This window comes from Equus przewalskii, chromosome 8 (genome assembly GCF_037783145.1).
Source record: "Equus przewalskii isolate Varuska chromosome 8, EquPr2, whole genome shotgun sequence".
Lineage (NCBI taxonomy): Eukaryota > Metazoa > Chordata > Mammalia > Perissodactyla > Equidae > Equus > Equus przewalskii.
In genome coordinates, this window is record NC_091838.1 from 55,486,762 (window position 1) to 55,514,342 (window position 27,581).

The 27,581-nt window shown below is 39.9% G+C and overlaps 1 protein-coding gene across 21 annotated transcripts in view; it reads right to left on the minus strand.

The window, feature by feature from the left end:
- Positions 1-27,581, minus strand: part of SYBU (syntabulin) — a 109,545-nt gene that overhangs the window by 30,256 nt on the left and 51,708 nt on the right. For 20 of the 21 annotated variants that reach the window (XM_070630844.1, XM_070630838.1, XM_070630839.1 and 17 more), the window contains one exon: positions 14,014-14,211. In XM_070630844.1, coding sequence (XP_070486945.1) covers positions 14,014-14,211 — 198 coding nt within the window. Of the gene's footprint in view, positions 1-3,971; positions 4,105-14,013; positions 14,212-27,581 lie in introns of those variants that run through there. The other variant, XM_070630854.1, reaches the window with a different exon arrangement.

The window sequence follows — 27,581 nt, forward strand, 5'->3', positions numbered from 1 at the left end:
GTGGGAACTCTTAAAGGGGAACGTTTCCTTTATTACCATACTGCATAGCTTTCATATATGTCACATAGATTCTTGTTATGCAACATATTTTATAGATAATATTAAAAAGAATATGGGAAACAGCTAAAATGAACTTAAAAGATAATAAAACAATTAAGAAAGAGAGAGAAGAGACAGACAGAAAGAAAGAAAGAATATGTCCATATCTAAGAGAAGCTCACATCCTAGTAAAGAGTGATCTAAGAAATAATTGTTAAATATAACATGGTAATCATAACAATAAAATGTTAAAAAAAATCTAAGGGAGTACATAACATTCATATTAATAGCAATGGCATGTAACGTTCAGATCTCCAAATGTCTTTGCACTTAAAAACCTACTTTTACCCTTTATAAGTGTCATTACAGCATTACTTCCCTTGGGACACTTTCTAGACTGCCGGAGTATGGATCCCATGGTCCTCTTCTGTGCATTCATGGGACCGTGTACTTCCCCCAGGAACACAAGACAAACGTACAGGGAGCCCCTGGTTTACTGCTGTATCCCAGTGCCTGGCTCACTGCCTGGCACATCAATAAATATTTGTTCAGAAAACAAATGAGTAGCATTACTGGATTCATTCAGTTCTGTTAAATGGTGGCTGAGACTGAGGAGAAAAGAAGGGTGGAAATGCTAAGTTGGAGAATCCCATCCAAAACTCAAGAATGCCCCAGCTTTGCACAGACAAAACCCTTTTACTGTCCCTGGTAAGCTGGGCTTGGCAGTATACGAACGATGGCACGGCCCGCAAACCATTGCTCTGTATGCACTAGCGCTTCTCAGCCTGTGGCTTGGATCCCACTACGAGGGGAAGAGCATTGGATGTCAGGCAGTAACCTAGTATCAGGTTCAGGCACAGCCTCCACCTCTCAAGAACAGTCAGGCCCGCCAATAGTCCCAGCAGAAATCAGATCTTCCTGGCAGAGGCTTGCAGAGCCTGCGTATCTCCGCCACAGGGGTGAGTACAAGAAGCCAACGACTCAGGAAGATCCAGTTTCCCTGAATAATGTTGCCGCTGCACAGGACAAGCGAGCATCCCTCCCTCTGAAACTGCCACCAACTCCCTCTGAGGAAGAAGGACTCGACAAATAGAACTGTCAACCGACACCTCAAAATGCTCCTCAGACGTCGACACAAGGATGTGATCCACAACTCACTGGAGCAGCACCAAGCATCTAAGAAACACCTGACAAATTGTGTATGACTAACAACAATGGAAAAGGAAGGGGGGCATGATTTTGGTCACAGATCAGTACAGTAGAGATAAAAGGTCACCATGCTAGTGGGGATGTTAATGGGATTTCATTTTTGCCTTGAAACATTACAACGGAAGGCTTATTCTTGCTAGATTATCTGAGTGATATTACATCTGAAATCATGTTTAGTGAAATATATTTAGCTATAGAGCTGGACATACATTGACTCCCAAGTTTCCGACCTCTAAACACCTCATTTTAAATCACATCCTACAAATGTCCTCCCCTTTTTCCATTCAAGTGCGTTGGTATAGTCCTTGCTGCACATGCCATGTTCTTTCCAGGGCAAACAGATGGAAGGAAGAGAATATGCCAGAAAGAAGAAATGGAAAATGAAAATGACATTACAATAAAAATGAAGCTGCAAAATATAATTTGGGTCAACTCTTCATGCGTTTTAAAATCAGTACCAGCAGGCTTTGCACATATGGCATTGGTTTTATGTTTTTTTTGGCTCAGATGTCACACAGGATTAGTGCAAAAGGAAAAATCCCAGCATGGGGTCTATTTTTATACAGATTAATCAATCATTTCCCATCTCTTCCTCTCCCATCATTCCCCAAACTTTCAAGTTAATGAAATTGCTCTCTTTTCAAAATATGCCATTTATTGCACTCTGAACGGAAATCCTTTCAGAAAAGGAAGAGAGCTTAAAATTTGAACCTAGATTTTTAATTGTCACATTTTAAATTCAAGTTATAAATATTAACTAGACAAGCTATGGCCTAGCCCCTTTTATCTTACATATCCATCGTGAAATCCTACAAATTCATTAGTGGGGGCAAAATTAATTGGCAAACATTTTATTATATATATGTATAGCCATTTAACAACAAGAGAAACCCATGCATTTGAAAAGAGAAAGCTATTGTATATCTCACATTTTGTTAGGGACATTTTCATGTACATCGCATGCCATTAATTCCCATCAGGATGCCAAGCACATAACTTCTTAATAAGTATTTGATAGGAAATTTGATAGGCTGAAGGGAACCAAACTAAAGAATTGTTCAAGCTATAGCTACAGCTTCCTTGGACTACAAAGCATTGTAACGATGATGATGATGTCTATAATAACCATAATACAACTGCAGTAAATATTTATTGTATGTCATGCACCACTGATTATGCCACTGACATTTCAAAGCAGGCTCATGTCATAGGTACTATTATTATTCTACTAAACAGATGAGAAAACAGTTTCAGAAAGGAGATTCAGATACTTGCAGGTAGAAACAGATTCCATGTTATGCTGGTTTTCAGAGATGGGCAGGGGAATTTATCACAGACACAATGAGAAAGGGAAAAGGGGCCTTATACTACTAATGAAGTGAAAAACTTTGGAGAAAGTGTCATTAACATCAATTTCTTCAAAACCATGATCACTAAAGAGTTCATCACACACCCTTATCTGTCTGATGCTCCTTTGATGGATGGAAATTATATTTATAAAATATTAAACATAAAATATTAAAGCAATGACCTAAAGCTTGACCTCAGTGACAAAGTCAGAGCCACAGTAGTCACCAGCACATTCACATTCACAAAGGGTGGTACCTTTTTACCATTTGGGGCAATTAAAATTAAGCCATGACTAACACTTGGAAAAGATGACATCACATTGGTTGTCGTTTGCCTAATGGTCGGTCATGAGTAGCGAACATAAGAGAAATTTACAATCTAGCATAATACTGTGGCCATACTTTTAAATGATTAAAATATGAATCTCTCTTATATCAATACAGTACCTCTTTTACTGTTTTTTAGAGCTGCTAGATGCCAGCTATCTACTACGGACAGTCTAAAAATCTAAATTTTACACAATATTAAAGTTATTGGACTAGAGTTGGGGTTAGCATACGTTAGCTCTTCTGTTTCTACCAATTAATGTTAACACCACAGGCATTAATCATTTGCCCAGCACATGAAAATAGCTTTAAGATGATGCATGGGTTTTACAACATTGCAAACCCAACCCTTATGCTCTTAGAATGTACAGTAAAGAGTATTAGATCAAATCAGTTAATAAAAAGAAAACTCTTCCACATCCTAATTCCATGGACATGAAGAGTTTCAGAATTTCTACTGGATGCCAAGTCAGGAAAGTAAATTAAAACTGGTCAGAGAGATGTGCTCTGAATAATTTCCATGGTGACCCGGCAGACAAGAGCACATGAGCAGGCTCTCTCTTGATAATAAATACATGGCGTCTCAGCCTACACAGAGGCCCACTGCAAACTCTGTGCGGTGCCAATTAGCATTAATTGTGGCTGTGCTCATCTATTCCCAGAGTACCACTGGGTTAAGTCCAGGCTTTGCATTTACAAATGCAGCATGCAATGCTCACAGTTAGAAGAGCATTCTAAAATGGAAGTATCTGTAGTCATTCTTTTTCATTTTGGCTTCAAATTGCTCAGACAGACTCACAAGTGTCACAAGTGATTTGTCACAAGTGACAAGGGGTATTTAAAACAATCCATGTGTGTATTATTAAAAGTTTAGTTACAGGCTCTGCATTCGGAGTTGCCTCTGAAAGGCAGAGTTGAAACTTTGTTTTCAGACCACATTTTTGGCCTACCACAACTAACTTTACCCCGCCCCCCAACATACACACACAGAGCATATCCTCTGTGATCCAATATAATTATTTACTTACTGTGACTAGTACTACTTACTTAGAAGGTAAGCTCCGTAGACTTTCATGGCAAACACTGCCTCTGCAGACAGCCTCCCACCACAGGCTGGGGTATGTTTTGTGCAGAAATACAGTGTGTGCAGCTCATCGCTCAGTGGAGTACAGTCTCAGAGTGGGGTATCCATGGAGACCGAGCCTCCTACATGTGCAGGGCAAGGAAGTTACTCTGCCGGGCACCATAGCAACAGGAGGCAGAGGGGAGGCTGGCGTATCAGAGAAGAGCACAGGAGCTTCTCCCTGGTGAGTGCAGCATTTCAAATGAAACCATCGCCCTCATGAATGGACACAAAGCATTTAAAGAAATACCAAATTGTCAAATAGAAGTAAATGCCTACAACAGCAGTCAAGGCTGGTCCTTTGACAATGTTAGAACAAAACACTTAAGAGTTCTGCTAGAATGACTGTATCCCAATGGGCAAGAAAGAAATTATGTCAAAACCCCACACATGCCTAAATTTAATGGCAAGCATGTGATGCTTTGAGGCGAATGTTTGGTGTACTCCATAAAGTCCAGCTACTTAAACATGCGAGGCACTTCACAGTGCTGCCTGGGAGCGAGAAACAGGAGAGATCTGTTGTTCTGAAAGGAGAAAACGGAATCGACGGCTCTCTGGGACAACTGTTGGCATATTTCTTCCATAAGAAATAAGAGTTTGCTTAGAGTAAATACGTTTTATCAAGCTTCCACCAAAGTCCTCCATTATATCAGAATAATTCATACCAAGACGGGATCTGTGATAAAGTAGGACCAATGCAGACAAGATGATGAGTGGGCATTCAAACGCCTTAAAGTTGGGCTATTTGTAAACATTCCTCATTCCTCATTTAATAACAGTAATCACAGTGATCATTTATTGTGCACATACTGTATACCAGGCAAACACTGTCACTACCAATACAGCTTTCTGCCAAATGCTGACACTGATTTTTGCAAAGATACAGGATGTGCATGTTTCCTTAGTGCTTGTGCAGTATTTACGTGACACATATGCTCTGCCATATACCTAGCATATTTTATGATTCTCACAGCAACTTGAAAAAGCTAAGTATTAATCATTCCCCCACATTATAGAGAAAAAGAGACAATATTTCTTTATGTTACCAAAGAAACTCTTCCATCCACTAACTCCCCTTCCCCCAACTGCTCTGCAGGCGGCCTGGTCCACCCTATTCAGCGTCTAAATATAAGTGAGGTACCCTCCTCCCACAATGACCTCTCAGAAAAGAAGAAAGAAATCCTCTTACATTAGAGTCTTTCCAAAGCCTGTTATTATAGAGCTCTCTTTCGTAATCACCTTCTTTGAACAAAAAGTGTCATCTGAAAAAGACTTCAGTCTAAATTGATCTCAATCAGAGCTGGTTTGGGCTACCTTCGGAGGTCAACTGACGGGGGATTGTGTAAAATGAAGGGGGCTGAGAAATTCAAAACAGATTTTGTAGTCATTCCCATGGTACGACTCCTCCAGCTTTTTAAAGATCACTTTAAATAGCAATACAGTCAACAGGTAAGTTGTAGAGGTCGCAAAAACTCACAATCCTGGCTAACTGAATTCAGGAACTGAATAGCTTTGGAGAGTGAAGGCTACTCATACGCATCTATAGGAAAAAGAACCACCAGCTGTCCCCAAGCTGTACAGCGGCTGTTGTGACTACCTGCTACTTGTCCTCCAATGTCCACCTCCATTTGCCCCTCCTTCCGGAATAACAGGTGCCCATTAGACTAAGTGTCCCAGGATATAATTGGAAATGACATGTGCCACTTCTGTGTCCTGACTTTAAAATGACTGGGTGAGTGTCCCCTGGTCCCCTCCCCCCTTCCTTCTCCTGACAGATGACAGTCAACCTGACATAGCTGCCAGCAGACTGAATCACCCAAATACCTATGTGCTGGTTAGCAAGAGACAAACTTCTGTCTGGTTTTAACCTCTGTATTTTGGGGTCTCTTTTTACAGTAACTTAACCCATAACCTTACAGTACTTGTAGGCTTGAAAAAATATCCAATGAGAAAACAAGACACGGATTCAAAATTACTTTCTATCAAATAAATTGGACAGAAGTGAAGATGATTTGCTCTGGAAAAGCCAGATGAGTTAAAAAGTAGTTCTAGGGGTGAGAAAAATGGAATGAAATTTTTAAATTAGTTATGAATTAAAAAATCAATGTTTCTAAATTAATAGTAGAGTACAAACATGCTTAATTAAAATAACAAAAACCCACTGGATATTGACTATTTCACCCATACCTCTAAAGCTTTACTCAAGTGAGCAAATAAAACAAAACATTTTAAAATCTTATTGGCAAAATGGGGGACCTTATATTCCGTCATATACACCTATCCATACACTGTTTCTTTTTTCACTGCCTCCTTCCTAGGCTAAGACACCCAAATTTAGTGTATCTGCTTCCAGTTTTATCTCTTAAAAATCCAAGCACCACAGAGTAGCCAGAAGGATCTCAAACACATAAATCAAATTATGTCTCTCTTCTTAAAATGCTCCAACTGCTCCCCATTACTCTAACAATACAGACCTCACCTATGACCACTCTTTTCCCCCTCCTAACTCACTGCTCTGCCCTGCCCCAGCCCTCCCCAAACATGCATGAATATGGCTAAGTTCTCAGCTCAAAGGTCATCTCCCCAGCCACTCCCCTGCCTCACCCAGAGTGGCTGTCTATAGCATTACCTTGTTTTGCTTGTCACTATCTGAACTTACCCTGTCTGTTTGTGTATCAGCCATCTCCCATAATCAAGGCAGGCTCCTCAAGAACAGGCATCTTGTCTGTTTTCTCATTCCCCTATCCTTAGTGCCTGGAACAATGTGGATCAGCACAGAGCAATGCTTAATAAATACCGATTGAGTGAATGAATGAAAGCTAGTCAATATACAGCCAGGATTCAAACCTAGGTTTGGCAGAAACCTTTGATATGTGGTGAAGTGAGGGCTCCCTTCCTTTCCTTAGACTCCTACATAGAGATCGCTTTCCTGCAATGCCACAAACATTCTAGTCCGTGCATCTTGGGATCTAAGCCCACTGCAGCCAGGTCCCTGAAGCTGAAGCGTCACTCACTGAACCACAGCCTGCACTCACGGAGCTTAGTGCTTCCCCTTGGCTGCTGTCAGATACAGGCCTAGGTGGTAGAAGATTTTAACTCAGTGAATTACCCAAATCAACACACTATGTTGTTCAACGCATAACTTTTTGTCAATAACCTACTGTACACCAAATGCCACACAACAAATTATGCCAATGACACAGAGAAGTCAGGGCAGTTATTCATCTCTCTGGCTCCTTCCTGTCCGGGGCTTCACTCCTCTATCAAAGTACTTCACCAGAGCCTCAGAGTCCTCTCCCTCTGGGTTCTGGGTCACTTGACCCTCCTCTTGCCCCTTCAGGATGTGGGAATGGCTCCAAGCTGTTGCCAGCGCCAAGTATTTCACCAGACCTTGTTAGAGCTCTTTAATCATGCCCATCTGTCTGCATGCAGACAGTCTCCTCAATAAACTCTCCTCAATTAGGAAAAAAAAAAAAAAAAAGCCCAATCTAAAGCATACATCTGCATGATTTAAAACTCTTGGTTTATAAGTTTGTGTGTAAAAGAAGTTTCCACGTTTATTTCTCTTATGTTGGCAGCCGATAGATATGTTTAACAGTTGGTGTGTGGTCCGCTGCAGCCTCTGCTAAGTATGAGAGCTATAATGCTTTGTTCTCAACACATCAGAGCACTTACTAAGCATCTGGCAGGCCCCCAGATCAGTGGCTAGAACACAGCACATGCAATAAATCCTATTAGACTGGGGTTTGGATGACAGCTACCTTTGGGAAGATGAGGATTATAATTCACTAATTCTTAGGAAAAAACCATTAACGGACCATTTGGCAGCGTTACATTGATTGGGTGCACCATCAAAAGTGCAGATGGGAGAAGGGCATGAGAGTACATATGTAACCCTGCCATAAAGATAAACACTCAAGTCCACTCCCACATTTGAGCTTTATTTTCCTGGTCTGGCCCCTGTTGGGGAGAAGTGATAGACTATACAACAGTCCACCAGAAAACATTCTCTGCTGTATCCTGGCTGAGCATTCTCTCTCTCGGGTGGAAGTTCCAGAGCTCCACTTCAGTAGAAATGCAAAAGCTCTTGATTAAGTTGACAAAATCTAATGATATCTGTTTACGGAAATACTCAAGATACGCCGGGTGGCACATAAAACATTTTGACACATAGAGAAAGGACTAGTTCATGATTAAGTGGAAAATACTGAAGACCTTAACATTCCTTTGATGTTCACATCCTTATGGTTTATTTTACTGATCTGCATCCAAACAGCCTCATGTATTCAACTTTCCACAATTTCACTGAAGTTCATTGATTTTTTTATGAGCAACAGCCAGCATAATCTACACATGGACTATATTAGTTAATCTATAAAAATCAATAAAAATTGTTAGGGCTCTACAAATATTAAAGAAAAATAATTCCTATCTTGTCTTTCTCAATTTTGATATCCTTTATTGCAATTAAAATTACTACTCTGAAGGCAGGCCTTACGACCAGTACAATGGCTAACAGGAGCAAGACTACCTGGTGTAAAATCTATTTACAAGCTGTGTGACCTTGGATTAGTTATTAACCTCTCTGTGCCTCAGTTTCCCAATCTGTAAAATACGGCATAATATCACCCTTGATGTTAGGATTAAATGAGTCAAGTGCCTGGAATTTTGCCTGGGACAGTCAGTGCTCAATAAATGTCAGCTAAAACATTTTTAAACCCAATTTCAGAGTGTATTCAAGCCCACAATTACACCTAATACATCCTTCCAGATATTTTCATAAGGATTTCAGTATCCGAAATAGAGTACAGCCTGTATCTGAGGCTGGGCCTTGTTGCTGTTAAGACCTCTGAGTGTAACTGTAAACTATTAGAAAAATAACGCCTTGCCAAGAATGCTGAAAGTTTCCATACAACCAAAATCTCATTTAGCACTGAAATTTTAATTTTTTCCATTCTATGAAAATATTTCTAAAATGCTTAAGACATTTTTCTGCCCTCATACACATCATTTTCTGCCAACTCCACCATCGCAATGACTCAGTCTGTTTCTAGAACATTAATTACCGCACTAAATGCCACAAAGCATTTAAACACTTAAAAGGCCACTATGCTTTCTAGTGGTCCTTTGTCTGCTCTTTCATGTTGTCCTGTCTTTTTCCTCACTGTCAAGCCATCAGATGTCATTTTCTACTCCTGTCAGGGTCCTCCACAGAAATGACCATTATTAACAAATTACCGTGAAAATTAAAATTAAAATTTAATGGTTAAAAATAACCATTAAAGTTAAAATTACCATATTAACAAATGACCGTTATTAACATTCACTGAGGAATTACTTTGTGCCAGATCTACTGTTGGGTACTTGGCATTCATTAGACTATTTAATCTTCGCAACAACTCATTTTACAGATGCTGAATGCAATGTTTCAAGAAGATAACAGGTAGTTGAAGAGAGCACAGTTACAAAGTGGCGGTATAAAGATTCCGAACTAGTATGCTGGACTCCAGAGTCTTGTCATTAGAAAGTGTCTCCACACCCCCCCGCCCCGCCACCCTCCCGCACACACACATACACTTTTTTCCCAGGACAGGACAAGCTGGGTAAGCTGGGGAGAAGCTGCATAAGTGAGCTCTCAACTCCCCTCTAGGTAGCTCAAGTTATTATCAGAACGGCCTCCCCAGGTAAGTTGTCTAGCTCCCAGGTAAGTTGTGTAGCTCCCAGGTAAGCTGTGTAGCTCCCAGGTGAGTTGTCTAGCTCTCTTTTATTTCACAGAACCACCTCTGAAGTGAATGCTGGGACAAGCACAGGAACATCTGTAGGCCGTCAGCTGTGCGTGAAAGAGCCTCTAGCTCTTAAGGGAACCAGTGTTGAGTAACCTCTAACCTAGTTGGTGCCTTCTGAGTTTTCTAGCAAATGCCTCTGAATGTGGGAAACAGTCTTTTTAAAGTAACCAATCCTCAGGTATTATGGTGAGGTTATTACAGTTCATCTGGCCAGGTCTCCAGTTTCAACAGCCTGGGTGGTGTCTGATGACAAGGAAAGACTAACTTAGTTTGAATGCTGATGGAATACGGTGACATCTTTCAAATGCAGATTTCAACATTTCAGTTTCTAAATGTGGATTTCTTTGAAATTATAGTGACCCTAACCTTTGCTCCTTACCTATCTCTTTTTTCTTCCCTTTCACATTTTCCGATTATTTGTTTAAATTGTGTAACTGTTTCCCCAGCTCTCCGACAAGCCTGGTGGAGAAAGAATTTAGTACTGCTATTTGTAAAACAACGACACTGGGTCTTTTTCTTCCTTGGATTGAGATACGTCCAAGCAGTAAACCAAGTATTACGGGAGGCCGTGGAATGTCATTTAATGTACAAGAGCACTAATTCATTTAGGCCTTTCCATTCTGGGCAAAAAAAGAAATTTCATCAGGAAAACTGCAAACTAAATATAGGAGCACCTGGGAGAAGGAATGTTACCACGGCAGACTCCTCCGAAAGCTCCCGGTCCGAATGCCTTCATTCCTTTGCTTTCCATCTGTGCTATGGGCCAGATTTATTGTACAGTATTCTGCCTTAAATTATAAGTTCCCTAAGAGCAAGGACGATGTTGAGGTCATCTTTGTCCTATCTTTCCGATGCTCCTCCCACACTAAACGTAATCCCTGCAGAGAGTGTACACTCTATTTCTCATTTAAGTATTTACTGGACGCCTACTTTATGACAGACACCGCATTAGGCTCTGGAGGTTCAGTCCTGAATGTCTGCTGAATTGACTTGTAGATAAAAGTAAAACGTGAAAACACAAAGTCATCGAACTGGACTCCAGGGACATTTTCTCTTGCTCTTGGGTGGCACTTTTTAATTAAATCTGCACAGGCTTTAAGTGATAGAAGCCAAAATGACACAAGGCTCACTGCCTCCAAGAAGTTCTAGAGCGAGTCCTGCTGGAGGAAGGAAGGGCGATCACGCTGTGTGTGCCACAGCGCCGGGTCAGAAAGGTGCAGGCTTGCTCAGCTGGCCTCTCTAAGCCCTTCCTGGCATCCTGTGACGTTTTTCCCTTCTCCCTCAGCGTCAGATACTCAAGAACATTATCAGGTCTGTATCTGAATGACCAAGGGGCATTTCAATCATTCCTTTCTGAGGCTAATAGCAGTTTTCCAGAATCTAGAACAACGGACCTAAAATTAAACGGGCTGGGGTTATTTAATGTTAAAGGGCCCTTGAGCATCTGTATAAGAGACACTAATTGCCTGCTATTTTAATAAACTGGTATTGGTTCTAATGAGTGGATTTATTTTAAAAAAGTATAGCACGCATCAAGAGCTGAAGAGAAGTTTGGGCTGAGGAGAGATGGTCACGTGAGGCAACGGAGGCGGTGGAACACTTTAACCCAGAGCAGTATCTTCTGGCGGTTTAGCAGATTATGTCTCTGCCTTTTATGAATTTTGGAGGCATCCAGCAGCCTCATTTCCAGGATTTCCTCTCTTCAGATTTATGAGACTGACGGGTTTACTCTGCTGAAAGTTCAGAGAATATAGGTCACGGTGCAGATTGTTCTAAATACAATGAGCTCACTGTATAGAATTGGGTCCTGTTCAAAAGCTTGGGCAGCTTTTTCAGTGATGTTAGGAATTTTAGGCAACTAAGAAATAAACTTCAGGGATCCCTCTGACCTTCTTTAAATGCAAATACATAAAAAGATTACCAAGTGAGGCCTACTTAGGTGATGTTTGCCTATGAGCAATTAAATCAGAAGCAGGTGACGAAAGTGGTGTTTCAGGTTCTGCCTCCGGACAAGGGTCATTAAACTAGGATTCAGAAACCCTAATAAAGAATAGCCACAAAACCTCAGAAAGGGTATGCGATGTTTTCTGCTTATGGGTATTTTTCTGGAGTATGGGTCCACTGCCTTCATGACTTTCAAAGGATCCATGAATCAAAACAACACGAAGAACAATTGTTCTTGCTTTCTTCCTTCCTTCCCTCCTTCCTTCTTTCCTTTCTTCTTTCCTTCCTTCCTCCTTCCCTCCCTCTCTTCTTTCTTTTCTTTTTTGTCTGCATTTTCCTCATGAAGATGTAGGACCTTAAACATTCTCAGCAAGACAAGCAGCTGATCTTTAGCAGTTGTTCTAGGATTAGCGACTTTCTTGGTGTGAACTCTGTATATATACATAGGGTTTTAAGTCTTATGTTAACGTGATTATTCTTATCATGATTATTGAAACAAGGAAGGGCAATGATAATGTTAACTCCCATTTAATCTCAGTTTGTTCTTTCGGTACCACACTTGTCTCCTGTTTCACTGTTTCATTTTATTGTCACCACTGTAAAAGGGTTTTGAAATGAGGTGGGGGGGGTAGATAACAAAAACAAAATAATTTCAGGTTGCATTCAAATCCTACAATACCTTCACAGTGAAATGTACTTTTTCTTTGTAATCCACGAAGCTGACATTCTTTCCTGCACCATTTTATCCTCTCAATCCCATAGCCAACCTTTGCTGTTGTGGTCAACAAATGTTGACTGAGCCCCCAATATGCACCAGACCCTGTGTGTCAGGAATACAAAGAGGATGACAGGGCTCCCGTTCTTAAACTTACATCTCATATGTTGCAGAAGTAGATTCTACTGGTGATTACTCCCTGGTTAAAAGAAAATTGAGAGCATTTTTCCAAAGATGATATACAAATGGCCAACAAGCACATGAAAAGACCATCATCATCATTAGCCATCGGGAAATGTAAATCAAAAGCACGATGAAATAACACTTTACACTCACTAGAATGGTTACAATCAAAGAGAGAGACTAACATTGGTTTACAAGGATGTGGAGAAACTGGAACCCTAATGGATTGCTGGTGGAAATGCAAAGCGGTGCAGCCATTTTGGAAAACAGTTTGGCAGTTTCTCAAAGGGTTAAATATAGAGTAGTCATGTGACTCGGCAATTTCACTTCTAGGTTAGACCCAAGAGAACTAACAACATATTCACACAAAGCTTGTACATGAACGTTCATAGCACTATCATTCATAATAGCCAGAAAGTGAAAACAGCACAAATGGCCATCCATTGTGAATAGATAAGTAAAATGTGGTATATCACTATGCTAAGGCAAGATGTTAATAACAGAGGAAGCTGGAGGTGGTGCTGAGGGTGCATATGTACTCTCTGTACACTCCACTCAACCTTTCTGTAAGCCTAAAATTGCTCAAAACAGAAGTCTGTTTTAAAATGTGGTATATCCGGGGGCCAGTCCAGTGGCACAGTGGTTAAGTTTGCACATTCCATTTCGGCAGCCCGGGGTTCGCCAGTTCGGACCCTGGGTGGGGACTTATGCACCGCTTAGCAAGCCGTGCTGTGGTAGGCATCCCACATATAAAGTAGCGGAAGATGGGCACAGATGTTAGCTCGGGGCTAATGTTCCTCAAAAAAAAAAAATGCGGTATATCTATACGATGGAATATTACTGAACTGTAAAAAAGAATGAAGCACTGATACAGGCTACATTGACGAACCTTGAAAACATTATGCTAAGTGAAAGAAGCCAAACGCCAAAGGCCACATATTATATGATTCCATTTATATAGATTTGCATCAAGATAACCTGTTCTTTTTATAATGTGTAGGCACTTTAGATGGTATCAAGTAATTTTTCAGTATAATTTATGCTCGAATTAATTATATAGTTTAAATGTCTGTTAGACCATCTAGTTTGCATTTCTCCGACTTTGATTCTTTTTCTATGTCTTTATAACGCACATGTCGCTATACTTACTCAGTTATTAACAACCAGTACAGAAAATATTCTACCCTCTGCCCCTCTTCCTTTAAAAAAACAGATGTTCCTGGGTACTACAGTGTTAAGGTTCCCTGCCTTGATATACAGGTGTTTCATTTTAAATGTGAAATCACTCCAGTCATATCACTCTGAGAAAAACATGGAGAGAAGAGCAAGGGCACTCACCTGGCTTTACAAGGCCTGACTTGGGTTCCTTCTTATATCGAGCTGACTGGATGCTTCCTTCACCAACCATTCCAATTGTGCATTTCTTCCTGGTAAAGTCTTCATCACTTCCAGGGCAGAAGCCAACAGGGCTGTTTCCAGCATCTGAGGGCGTCTTCACAGGAGACACTGACTGGCTACTAGGACAGCCGGTGTCATCTGGAAGACAGGAATCAGTAAGAGTTTAATGAGGAGGAGGAAATCAATGATGGCAAAGAGAAGCCAAGCAGGGAGCCATGCACACAGGCGCTCACACACATGTACTCTTGCTTACGAGGCCCCAAGGGAACTCCTGTGGATGACTCTCCATTTATTCTCCATATTTCGGCCAACTATGTAAATGAAGAAAATATGAACGATCATACAACATCTTTTAAGGCAAAACCTTATAAGCTTTTTAGATCACAAATACATCTGTAACACTCAGGTTGTCAAAACTGAAAGGTTTGTCTATTTCACACATTCAGTAGTATACTTTTGGGTCATAACTGTCCATGGATTTTTGATGGGGTTAGTAATAAAAAGTTCACCACGGCAACTCAGGATCCTTAGGGTGAAGTCTTCAGAGTTGTTTGTGTTAGGGAAAAAAGTTATTTGAATATTACTGACCATACCCAGTTTTTGATCACTTAGCCCATCAATTGGTTAACAGAGTTTGATAGACAAGACATCTGGCTTTAGGAGTTCAAGGAAGCAGAAAGAAGTGATCTTCTTTTATTATCATATACACCCAAGCAGAAATATATCAGTCAGATATCTTGCAATCTGGGCTAAACTGGTAAAATGAAAATGATGTTCAAATTAGAAATGTGCCCTTAACTTCCAAGTTATAGATTATTACTATGGTCATTATTATAAGTTAATATGCATGATATGAAGTAACCTGTGTAGATGCTTATTAGGCAAACAAAAGCCATATGCTGACTCCTGTAAGTGCTCCATATTCATTAAATATTTATGGTGGTTGGTTAATTCATTTATACTTTGATGAGAATTGTACGGGAATTTAATGCAAATCAATATTACTCGAAAGTATGTCTACTCAAACTAATCAATTAGTGGTAAATTTTCATTACTAAATAATTCTTTATTATACAAAAATATTTTGATGCCAGCATTACCTTAGTAACTACTTAGACAAAAAAATGAATAGACATTTAGTACAAATAACTTTTACAACTTCTGCATTTTTATAAATATTACAGGAAGTAAAATAATTTGCCATCTATGAAAGGCTATCTTAAAACTCCACAGCTTGAATAAAAACAGAAACAGAGCTAGGCTTGAATAAAATATACTGATTGCCTGAATTAAGATGACTAAAATCCATCTGAAAAAGAATTGCCATTGCTGCATTTTTGGCCTTTATTTCAATTTATTATGAAATATCCCAGTTCCTGGGACAAAGTGAACTTGGCACTGGTAAAATGATTTATTTCTCTTAATGTCCTTTTTGGACTTTTGGACATAGTACACATAAGACCTCAATGGTAATTCTGGAAGTGAATGGTTTTTAGCGCACTTCCCATGCCTGCTGTCTTTGCTGCTCTTTTAAATGCCCTGTGTTCTTCCGGAACTCCTGAAGAAACGTTGCCCTGAACCACAGAGTGATGAGAACCCTCTTGGCTGCTACTGCTCAGCTATTTCATCACTTATTGTCCCTGCCTTTCTCCTACAACTGCATGTCCCACGCTTCAACCCAAAGAAATCTGAGCTCCTCTCTACATGCGCAAAGCTGCTAATTACTCAGACAGATTCCAGCACTTTCACAAGGCTCAACAGGTCTGCACATCGCCTCAGGAGAGCCTCTCTTTGTTGACTCTCATCCCAAAGGAGATAAACCTAAATGCGTGAGGTCTAATCCTTCAAAATTACCTATCACCTTTAAAATTATTTCCTATGAGTCAGTTCCATAAATTATTTCTTTTGAAAGAGAGATGGCTCAAATAAATAAAAATCCATGTTTCAGATTCTCTACCCTAAAAAGCAATTTTTCATGAAAACTCCGACTCAAGGGGACAAAGTTAAATAATTTCCAGTATAGAGAAACACCGTCAAAATTATATTTTAAATAAACAGAAAACAAATGTGCTTTGTTTGGTTCTATTACCATTTTGCTAGAGTTAAGAAATACTACGTACACATCTTGTACTCAGGACTAGTAATTTTAAGGATTAAGTACCAGGGTCTGGTTAAAAATTGGGAACTGAAATTATTTAGAGTGGCAACAGTTTAGAAAAGGCAGTAGCAATTTTTCACCTGGAATGTATGCCTCACCTGTCACCAATATTTACAGTCAGTATCTCCAGGGACCGGGATTGAGAAGATGAATACCTAAGTAAATCTTTAACTTGAGTTACCTCGTGCAGCATCTGCACCACTACATAAACTAGTGTTCACCCAACATTTCTTAACTGTCTAATCTTGCCCTTCATATTGAGGAGGAAACTGTAGGAATATAAGACCTGGTCTTTCATTGGTTAAACAAATATGTATCCACTCTTGGCACTGAACCAGCCCACAGGCATAATACCCAGTCCCCATACTGATGGAGCTTAGAAAAAAGCAAAAGCAGTTGGGTAAATATCACAGTGCACAGTTCCTGTAAACTGGCAAGCCTGTTAAAGCAAATCCATACCCAAGAAAATTTGTGAGTTACCAGAGAAGCTTGGGACATTTGCCTGTTTTGTCTAATGGGACCAACACTAACAAAGGAATCTAGTTTTCGAAAGGGCAGGGCCATTAATTTTCCTACCAGAGAGAACACACTTTAAGTTATGCAAAGTAAGACAGAGCAAAGGCAAGAGAGCTTCCTGTCCCAGACAATCATCTGGTCACCTGTGGTACCTGAGGAATTCTCCTCCTCTGTGCAGCCCTGGAGAAGTGGTTATTTTTTCAACAAGTCTTGTTTCTGGCCCCTTCTCCCCTCCGCCCCTTCCCTCCTCTTCCTCCTCCTCCTCCTTTTTAACTCCATGGTCACAGCTGGAAGCGGATCACCAGTCCAGATGAAGATAATAAATACTCTTTTCCAAAAGTCTATGTAAAATATTCTCAGTTCACATTTACTCCAAGATTCTAAAAACAGTGAAGCCAAGTTCATGTTCTTTGGTCGCTCATGTCTACTCTTAGTATGTGCCAAACTCCACGTGGATCAAGCACATATTAAAGAGATTTATTTATTGAACCCACTCCTGTCAAACCCTTTGAGGGTGCCTTCTGTTTCCTGCTGCCACCGTGACTGCCCATTTATCCTGTAGAATCCACAGATTTATATACACAATATTTATCATGATAGCTTTTATTAGTTATGTTAGTACAAAGAAATTATCAATGGCAAAAATTTCTAGTATGACACCATGAGGAAACTATTTCTGGGCAGGAAATGGTAGAAATCTTGAATGATCTACCCAAAGAGTTGAGAGGTGTTTCAAATTTCCAAAATGCCTGAGAAAAGTAAGCACATTTCAGCCTGGTTTTAGCATAAGGGGAGCTTTGCTCCAAGGCTTTAGGTGTGGGAGACAGTCTATCAAGAGAGGGAGGAGTTCTTCTTTTAAAACACACACACACACACACACCAGCTCTGACATAGCTGAGATTTTACACTTTTTTCTCTATTATTCATGGTAAGTATAACTTCATTAAAAAACACACACAACAGGACCACATTGCATGTTTTGTTTTGTTTTTTTTTTTGAGGAAGATTAGCCCTGAGCTAACTGCTGCCAATCCTCCTCTTTTTGCCGAGGAAGACTGGCTCTGAGCTAACATCCATGCCCACCTTCCTCTACTTGCTTTATATACGGGACGCCTACCACAGCATGGCTTTTGCCAAGCGGCGCCATATCCGCACTCCGGATCCGAACCGGCAAACCCCAGGCCAGCGAGAAGCCGTGTGAACTTAACGGCTACGCCACCTGTCCGGCCCCATGTTGCATGCTTTATACAGTGTGATCCATCTGAAAATATAGGATGATTTCCTTCTGGGGCTCACAATTTTAAATCCCACTTACACAGGCCCAGGACGGCCTCTGGTGGGACTTGGGTAAATGTGACTCTCATCAAAGCCACATCTCAATGATCACCATCTATCGTGAAGGAGACTAATTTACATGCCTCCTTGACGTATATTAAGGAAGAGGTTCTTTTGTTGTTGTTCTTGTTCGTTTGCTTTGAATCTGTCAACACACAGGATTGAGGACGGCAGAAAGAATACTCGCAGATCCAGGAACCTCCAGAAGTTGCAGACTATCTAAAGTGATGTAAGAAATATACTTACTAATTAGTTTCCAAATTGTTACCAAGGAAAAGAATTTAAGGTCTTATAAAGACAAATGGGAGAAACAGGCATCTATTATAATTTTGTAGTCTGGAGGTTGTTAAAAAACGGATTTTTTTAATCGATTTTTGCTCTCTCTTTACACGTTCTTTGAGAATACGGGATATTCTTAATAATTGCATAATAATTGTACAATTACACTTCTGAAAAAGGTGTATATAAATATCGTTTAAAATAATTTGTATCTTATTCTAAATGTTCTAAAGGTACCTGCTAAATTAAAAGAAATCTACTGGGGTTGTTAAAATTGTAACTCAATTTTTTAAATTATAAAAGTAATGAAATTCTTAATGCAGAAGACCTAGAGTGCAGAAGAGTACAAAGAAGTAAAAAAAAATAAAAGGATAATATTTTCCTATAATTGTATTACCCAGAAAAAACATTTAACAATTTGGCATATTTCTTATCAATCTTTCTTTTATATGCATATAGTTTACTTGCTTGCTTTTTGTTTTGTTAAAATTCCAACGTATATTATTAACAGTTTCGTTACTCCGTCATTGAAAACTTCTCCCTGGAACTTGTAGGCTAGAAAGAAAGAAGCAATTGAAGACCAAGAGGAGCCAACACAAAGGGCCCCCACTGGCCAAAGATGGAATAGTGTGAGCAGCAAAAAGAATAATACATGCAATTAACTGACAACCACTGAATATATTAAAAAATCTATGAGTTCATAGTCATACAAAAAAATAAAACTAAAGAGAAAAAGAATCCTGTCACCTAAAAGAATTACAAACCAATGGAAATCACTGTAAGTGACCCAGGGACCAATTCGTCATATTGAAATTTGGCAATTAAAAGGAAAGAATGAACTAGCATACAGATTGTAAAAGCTGTTCCTGTACAAGCTCTATTTCAGTATAACTGAAATCCCTTAATCCCTCATTGATATTGGAAAGTTCTTCCTCATAGAGGCATTCTGGTTAAGGAAACTAGATGGAACAATAGAACTGAAAGTTACTATTTTGCAATGATTTCTAACGAAATATTGATTTAGACAACGAACCTAACAGATGAAACCATTAGACAAAAGGCTGATGGAGAGTTTACAGTGGATGGATCAGGTCTTACCCATCTGTGCCCACTGAGTACTCTTAGCATCATCAACAGTGGGACAACAGACATGGTGTACCTTCTGACGGGAAGTGAGATGAAACACGCAGCATCCCCCATGGTATTCTTGCCACAAAAAAAACTGCCCCTGAATCTAATCAAGCTTTAAAGCCAATGTCCACCTTATAAAATATATGGAGAACGGAGGAATGAGTTAAGTCAGGGGTTGGCAAACTGCAGCCTGCAGGCCAAATTCTGTTCTCTGCCTGCTTTTGTAAATAAAATGTTATTGGACACAGCCACGCCTAATCCTTTACATACTGTCTACTGTGGCTTTCAAGCTACAACGGCAGAGTTGAATAATTGTGACAGAGATCATCTGGTTAGCAGAGTCGTAAATAGTTACTATCTGGTCCTTCACAGAAAAAGTTTGTTGGCCTCCGGGTTAAAGATACCATGAGGAAGCAGACACTTTTGAGACAACTGGGGCTATTTCAATGTTCTCTGTCACACCAAGGAATTATGTTAATTGCGTTAGTAATGAAAGCGGCACTATGATTATGTAGGAAATGTCTATTTTTTAAAGAAATGCATGCTGAGGTACGTAGGTTGACATGAAATGACATGATGTCTGGAGATTTGCTTTTACATGCTTCAGCAGAGTAAAAAAGAAAAGAAAAAAAGGGAAAGACGTAGCAAATATGACAATATCTTGCTATTGCTTAATCTGGATGAAGTGGATAAGCAGTATATTAAGGTTCATTGTAATATTCTCTCTGCTCTTAAGCACGTTTTTAAAAGTTTCAAAATATATTATTTAATTTCTTGAAAACATTATTTTAAATGAGTAACTAAAATAGATACGAACATAGCATTTTAAAAAAATCAATTGCTTCTTGTAGGGTATTTTAGGTTGTTTCAAATTTTCTCACTATTCTGGAAACTGCTTGAAAGACATATTTTACAGATAAATCTTTGGTCAAATTTTTGAGTATCTCTTAGAATCTATCCCTAAAAGTGCAATTACTCAAACTTTCAGGAAGTTCGAGACAACTTACATTCCTGTCAATATTGTATGAGAGTATCCCGTTTATTAAATTCCTGCCAGCATTGAATACTATTTTATTTGCATTTTTCCAAGTTAATAATGAAAAACTTATTTCTGATGTGTTAGTTTGCATGTATTTAATTATTAGTGATCTTAAGGTCTTTCATATGTTCGTTGGTCTTTTTTACTTATTCTATGAATTGTTCATGTCCTTTGACAATCTTTCTTTGAAGGTGTTAAGGATTTGTTATTGATCTGTAAGAAATCTTACACATGAAAGGTATCAGCCTTCTGTCATATTTCACTGAATCTGTTGTTTGCTTTTAATTTAAATTTTTAACATTCAAAGCTTTTTCTATTTCTAGTTGTCAAATCTGTCCATATCCTTTGCAATTTCTTCCAATGTTTTAATGCTTAGAACATCCTTCTTTACTCTAAGATCAATTAAATACTCACCTATACTTTCTTCTAGATTTTTATAGTTTCGCTTTTCATTTCAATTAAATCCATCTGGAATTCATTTTATGCAGTGTGAGGTTAGACGCTAACTTTATTCTTATTTTGTTAATTTTTAGGAAATCTATCTTTTCCACATTACTTTGCAATGCTTTTCTGATGAAGTTTTGAAAGTAATAAATATTTTTTGAAAAGCGAATTTTTGTAATCCACATTTTAAAATATTAGGATTGCCCACAGCGTGTATGTGTGTGTGTGATATAATTTCCTGATATTTAACTAACAACCAGGGCCATCAACCACGTTTGGTAGCAACTATGCTGACCAAGTCCCTACGTCAATCTCCGTGCACCAATTACATATAAGAATAAAACACCAGGTTCTCAAGGTTACAAATAGAATATTTCTTCAAGGTCCAAGAAGCGTCTCTAAAACTTCTGGTTCATTTTTTAATTTAGATCTCAGAACTCATTTGTTTTCCAAGATGCTGAATTAAAGAATTCCAGGAGGCATACTTAAAAATAACATCAGGCAGAGAAAAACGTGCTTTTGTGCCATAATGTCTTGAAACATTCAGTTATGGTTTAATGCTGTTCAATGTTCAGTTGCATAATTTGGAGGAAAAATCCCTGCTATTTTAAGGAAACATTACCTTAAATTATATGGAAATCGAGTTGATTCTCATGAATGACAGAAGCATTTATAGACTTCTTAGTCGTTCATTCATCAAATATTTATTGAGTATCTACTATTTGCCAGGCACTGACGTCGCCGTTATTATTCTTATTGCTCCAGATACTGACATTTTTGAAAACAGTCTGATGGAGACAGATAAAATGTCACAGCCTAAACTCATGGTTAACTTGAACCCTGTGAAATTCTTACCATAAACCATTCAAATTCACTGAAAGGATATTGGTAAGGTAAGAAAAGTAACATTTATTAAGTAGCTATCATGTGGCAGGAACACTAATTTTTATCATATAATGTTAATAAGGTCTTATTTTATAGGTGGGAAAACAGGCTCAGAGAGGTTAAGAATTCCACTGTCACACAGTTACCAAGTAATTGACTCAAGATTCAAATTTGGGTTTGTATGACTCTAAAGTTCTTGTTTTTCTCAGCACCACAAGCTAGCTGTTTTCTAAATTTTTCTCTCTATGTTTGTTCCAAGAGGAAACAGCAGCAATTCTGGGAATGCTCAAATTAAAAACAGACAAAGGAAACTGTTAGAAAGAAGCCATCCCATAATAAATAGACCACAAAAATTTGAGGCAAGAACCTCTTTCTAGTTGTTTCCAGGTTTCCATTATTCCTGCTTCAAAACGGTAACCATATAATGCTTGCCATTCAGATAATTTCGCATCCTAGGTTTTCAATAGCCGAATCTGAACTTCTATTCCTTCACCTAATTTTAACATCTTTTAGGAGTGAATATTCACAAGTCTACATGGCTCTATACCAATTTTGCTTCAATATTATACGATGTGTCACTACCCAATTGCCAATGTTGAAGTGTAAGAATCTCATCCATCCATCCATCCGTCCATGATTCTTTTCACAAATAATTACTGATTTCCTATTGTGTGCCAGGTAGTCTTCTAGATATTAGGGTTATAACGAAGATCAAGATTCTAAGATCCTTGTCCTTAAGGAGTTCACATTCTAGTGGTGGAGAAAGACAGTTAATAAACAAGTAAAAAAAAATACATAGAGAAGATATTTTGATTGTGATGTACTGTTAATGATTGTGATGTACTGTTAATGAAACGAACTGGGTGATATTATACATAGATTAACCAGGTGGGAGGTGGGAAGGTACTTCATTAGGCGGGTTGTCATGGAAAGCCCTGAAGAGGTAACTTGAGCGAAGACCGAAAAGTGAAAACCAATCACGGAAAAGGCAAGGGAAATTACTCCAGGCAGAGAGAACAACAAGCAGTTTGGTGCATTAAAGAAACTGAAAGGAAGCCAGGAAGGCTGATGAGGAGAGAAGGATGATAATGAGGCTGGAGGGAGGTAGAAGCCCGAGTATGTGCAGGACTGCAGGCCAGGAATCCTTAGTGTATCTTAAGGGCAATGGAAGCCACAGTGTGCATTAAGCAGGAGATGACAACAATGTGGTTTGTGAAGAACAGGCTGTATTAGCGATCCTATATCTAGCTAATATTTCTTATTGCCTACGAAGTACAGGCATTTCCTAAACGCTTACTTAACGCAAGTCTTAATTTAACCTAATATGACCTCTGAGATAGGCACTAATATTACCCTGCTTTGCAGGTGGCATAGAAAACTAGCACTAGCCTTTCAGCCACCCGCCTGAGTCACAGTCAGGAAGTGGCAGAGCCGTGCTATGAATCCAAACAGGCTACTCAGGAGCCTCCTTCGTAACAAGTAAGCTGCGTGGCTTCTTTAGGAATGAAAGAGCGGAAGCAAAAAACCCACATGGAGGCTGCTGCAACAATAAAAACAAGAGATGAAGTGGTTTGACTAGAGTGGTAGTAGTGAAAATTGAGGGAAGTAGGTGGATTTGAGATATATTTTTGAAAAATAATTGAAAGCACTAATTTATGATAATGAAAAAATAGGAAGGGACCAAGGATGTCTTCTAGGTTTTTGCATAAACACTGGGGAATGTGGTGCTCATTTCTGAGTTTGTAGGGGGTGAAATGAAGAATTCTGTTTTTGATACATTAAACGTGAGGCACAAATTAACCACAACATTGGAGCTATCAAGTAGGCAGTTGGGTATGTGGACCTGAAGCTCAGGGGAGAAGCTGGGGAGCATCACCATCCTACAGGTGAGGAATTTAGAGATTGGAGCCCTCGGGGAGGGCAGGAAGAGAGGAGGGCAGGAAGAGAAAAGGGCTGAGGACTAAGGCCTGAGACACTGGACACAGTGAGGACAGGGAGAGGGCGGAGCCTACAAAGGTGACTGAGGAGTGACTCCAGAGACAGGAGGAACGCTCAGAAGGGTGGGACCACAGAAGACAAGGAGGAAAATCTTCCCTAAGAGAGAGGCTTTTTCAATGGTGTTGAGTGCTGTTGAGAAGTCAAGGAAAATGAAGGCAGACAAGAGAATGTCAGATTTGCTAAAGTGGTCACTCACATGCTTGACAAGGGCAAATTGTGGAGAGGAGATTTTGGAGAAGTTTCGTTGTGAAGAGGACCAAAGAAACAAGATGGCAGTTGCAAGCTGATGAGGGGTCACAGGGAGCTTATTTTCTTTGAAAGGTGCATATTCAAGCATATATGTGTGCTGATGGAAACGAGCTTGTTAAAAGTAATTCTAATGTAGCACCTCTGCTAAGGCATGCAACCTACATCTATAAAAATGAAGCAGAGAGTGGAGTAATTATTTAATGAATGTCTCCCTGGTTTCTTGGAGACAAAATAATCATTTCACAGACAAACATTCCCCGGATTTCTGAGCTATTTTGGAGCCTCGAGTGCTCCCATAAAAGTCATTCTGGTGCAGCCCTTGGCAGGAAATGAGAACGTGAAGTGAAGTGAAGTGAAGTGAATTGAGGCAATCTCATTTCTTCATGGGACTGATGCTCTCTCTGAAACAGGGGGCTCCACTTGGTTATCCACCAAGTGTCAAGTTGTTTGATTTGCATTAGTAGCCAGAGGAGAAGGAATCTGGAGGGGAAACAGCATTCAAATAGTTCATGTAGTGTGAGCAACAAACCTATCTAGGAGATTTGATGAGAGAGGAGGTGATGCTGAAACTGGGAAACAGGGCGGCTCCATCACTGCCAGAAGACAGGTGAGCCTTGGCAAAGGCGATGGGGAGTTCTTCTGTCACACAAGCTTTTATTTCTCTTGTTCTTTCTTTTGTAGGATTATGATCTTTCCAAATAGGCATGTTACTAATACTTCTGACCTTTCCTCTACTTAGCAATAGGAGTTTATTTGCGGTTGCTAAGCCATGCCTTTTTAAAGACTCAGTTATTTTTTTTCAGGTTCCTTCGTGGGAAAAGAGGGAGGAGAGGGAGACGGCAGAGGGAAGGATGAGAACAGGAAGGAGAGAAAGGAGAGAAGAGAGAGAGACAGAGACACACACCAAGACGCTATCTCTTAATCTCTTCACAACCTTATAACAAGGACACTGTAAAACTCGCTAAGGACACCTGAATTACAGTCAGCTCTCTTGTAGTAATGTAAATATTTTTCCCTTCCATTCTATTTTTTCTCACATTGAGAATCTTAAGATAGTGATGGTCAAGATAAAGAAAAGGGATAAAAATGGAAGGAAGCTAAGGAAAAAACAATGCTTATTATACAGTTTATGCAAATGCTACATTGGGGTTTTTTTCTATTTGGAAAAAAAAGGATTGTTTAGGTAATATATGTGTATTAAGGTATTGACTTCATTTTAAAAATGGAACAAAGAAAAGAGAGAAAAAGAAGAAATATGCTCATAAATAGTCTTATAGCAGTGACATTCATAAAATAAAATTCTAAAATTTGAAAGTTAGCTTCACAGATGAAATGTCCATCCTCAGAAGAATGGCTGAATGAACGATGGTTCTCCGTAGAATGGAGTATGAGCTGTCGTTATAATGGGTGGAGAGACTTCTATGTACTTACAAGCAATGACAGGAACAGGTGCTGCCTGGAATACACGTTCCTGGAGGGCAGGAGGCCCATCAGTATTGTTCATCACTCTGGTTCAGCTCCTAGGATAGTACCTTGCCCACGTCAGATGTTCAATAAATATTTACTTAACATATGAACAGAAAGGCTGACAGATCAATATAGCATGATCTCGCTTTGGCAAAAAAGTAAAACAAAATAAATCCTATAAACGTGATTACATCCGTTCTGACATATGCGTTTGCACATTGTTATTACTTTCGAGCTTAAAAAATATAATGGTTAGCCGTAAAGAAAATATAATCCTCACAAACACCCCAGAATAACCAGAAGGGTAGGTTATCCACAGGGTCTCAAGAATTCTGAGGGTTAGGTCAGCGTCTAACAGGAATCCTGTCTGCAGAGGCACCCACACCAAAGGAGAGAGAATAAAGACAGGTGGCCGGGACAGAGGAGGAGCCCTGGGAAAATCCACAGGGAGCGGGGAAAAGCTGAGGGATGTGTTTCTATGAGGATGAGGGTGAGGGCTGGGGTGCACTGGGAGCTTGGTTTGGGTTCCCTACAAAGAGAGAGCAGTCAGCAGACAGGCCTCCTTTTGGAGCCAGCAGAGTGTCACCCAGGCAGTGGGGCGCTGGGTACGGGCCTATCCAGCAGAGGGGGAGCAGCTGGGGCAGGAATGTCTCTGCCCTGGCAGAGGGAGGGCTGGATTTTGTCTCCAAAGCAGGAGACAGCCAAGGCAGCAGCAGGCCAGGACTGGGGCAGTTACTGTGCCCAGGAGCCAGCAAAACCACTTTACAATAGAGGCCCGCCCAGCAGCCCTGGGTACCTGAAGTGCCCGGGGTCAGTGGGAGGAGACTGGGGCTTTCTCAGAGTAAAAACAACCTGGGGGTAGGGCGGAGTGGGGGTCAGTGTCAGGTCAGAGTCCTGGGAAACAGCAGGTATGTGGCTCTGTGCTAAATACCTTCTTGACTCTAAACCAGGCTACTGGTTTTTCTCACGGCTGTGTGACTGGGAAACAAGGATTAGGGAAGACAGGACTCTTCGCCGCTCCCCAAATTTGCCCTGCACTTTCAGGGCTCTAGGCTCTGACACACGTGGATCTCTCTGTCTGCTAGGCCACGTTCTGCTTCTCAAACTCCTACACAACCTTCAGAACCTTGCTCAAGTGCCAACTCTTGAGTGGAGCATTTTCTGATTTTCTTAGCAAGACCTCTCTCTTCTAGCTACCCACAGCACTGGGGTCACGGTTCTATTAAAGAGCTTACTCTTTTTGACACTTAGAGATGCTGAACTCCTCAGCACAGGAATGTCTTAATCTATTAAATTGAGTCCTGGGTACTGTTCTAGTTGCTTTATTCCCCCAACTACTAAGATAGTGCCCTATTCTCAAGGTATTTTATTAAACGAATGGAAACACTTGTCTTGTTCCCCTAATTATGGCTTCTACCAAATTCCAACAAACACTTACTGAGCAGCCCCTGTGTGTCAGGTCAAGTTCGAGGAAATATACTGCTCTTGCCTTCACGAGCTTACAGACTACCGGGGAGTCAGATGACTAGATACAAAATTGTAAAACCAGGTCTGATATGAAAGATAGGATATGGTACGACAGAGGAAGAAGAAAGACGGGGCAGCTAAGCTAGACTTTGAAATATCTATCCTTCAGCTGCCCTGATCTAGAAATATATCCACCCAGCCTTTCTTTTCTTCCTATGTGTGTTTTTGGTCTACCCTCAGTCTTCTTACAAAGCTATCACCTCTCTACTATTTTTTGGTCTCTTTCTTTGTTTGTTTCTTTATTCGTTGTCTATTTTCCCTCAGCCTAAGAACCTTATCAAATACCTGTCACTTGATAAATACTCTATCTTTACTATAAATGCCACACTTGTTTTTATTCTATTTTCTCTTTCCCATCCCACTTAAGCTTTTAAAAAAATTTGTCTACACTTTGTCTCCTCCCATTCACATCTCAGCCGGATGCCATTGGGATTCCATCCCCTGAATTTTCTGAGACTGTTTCTGCCTAAGACCACTGAT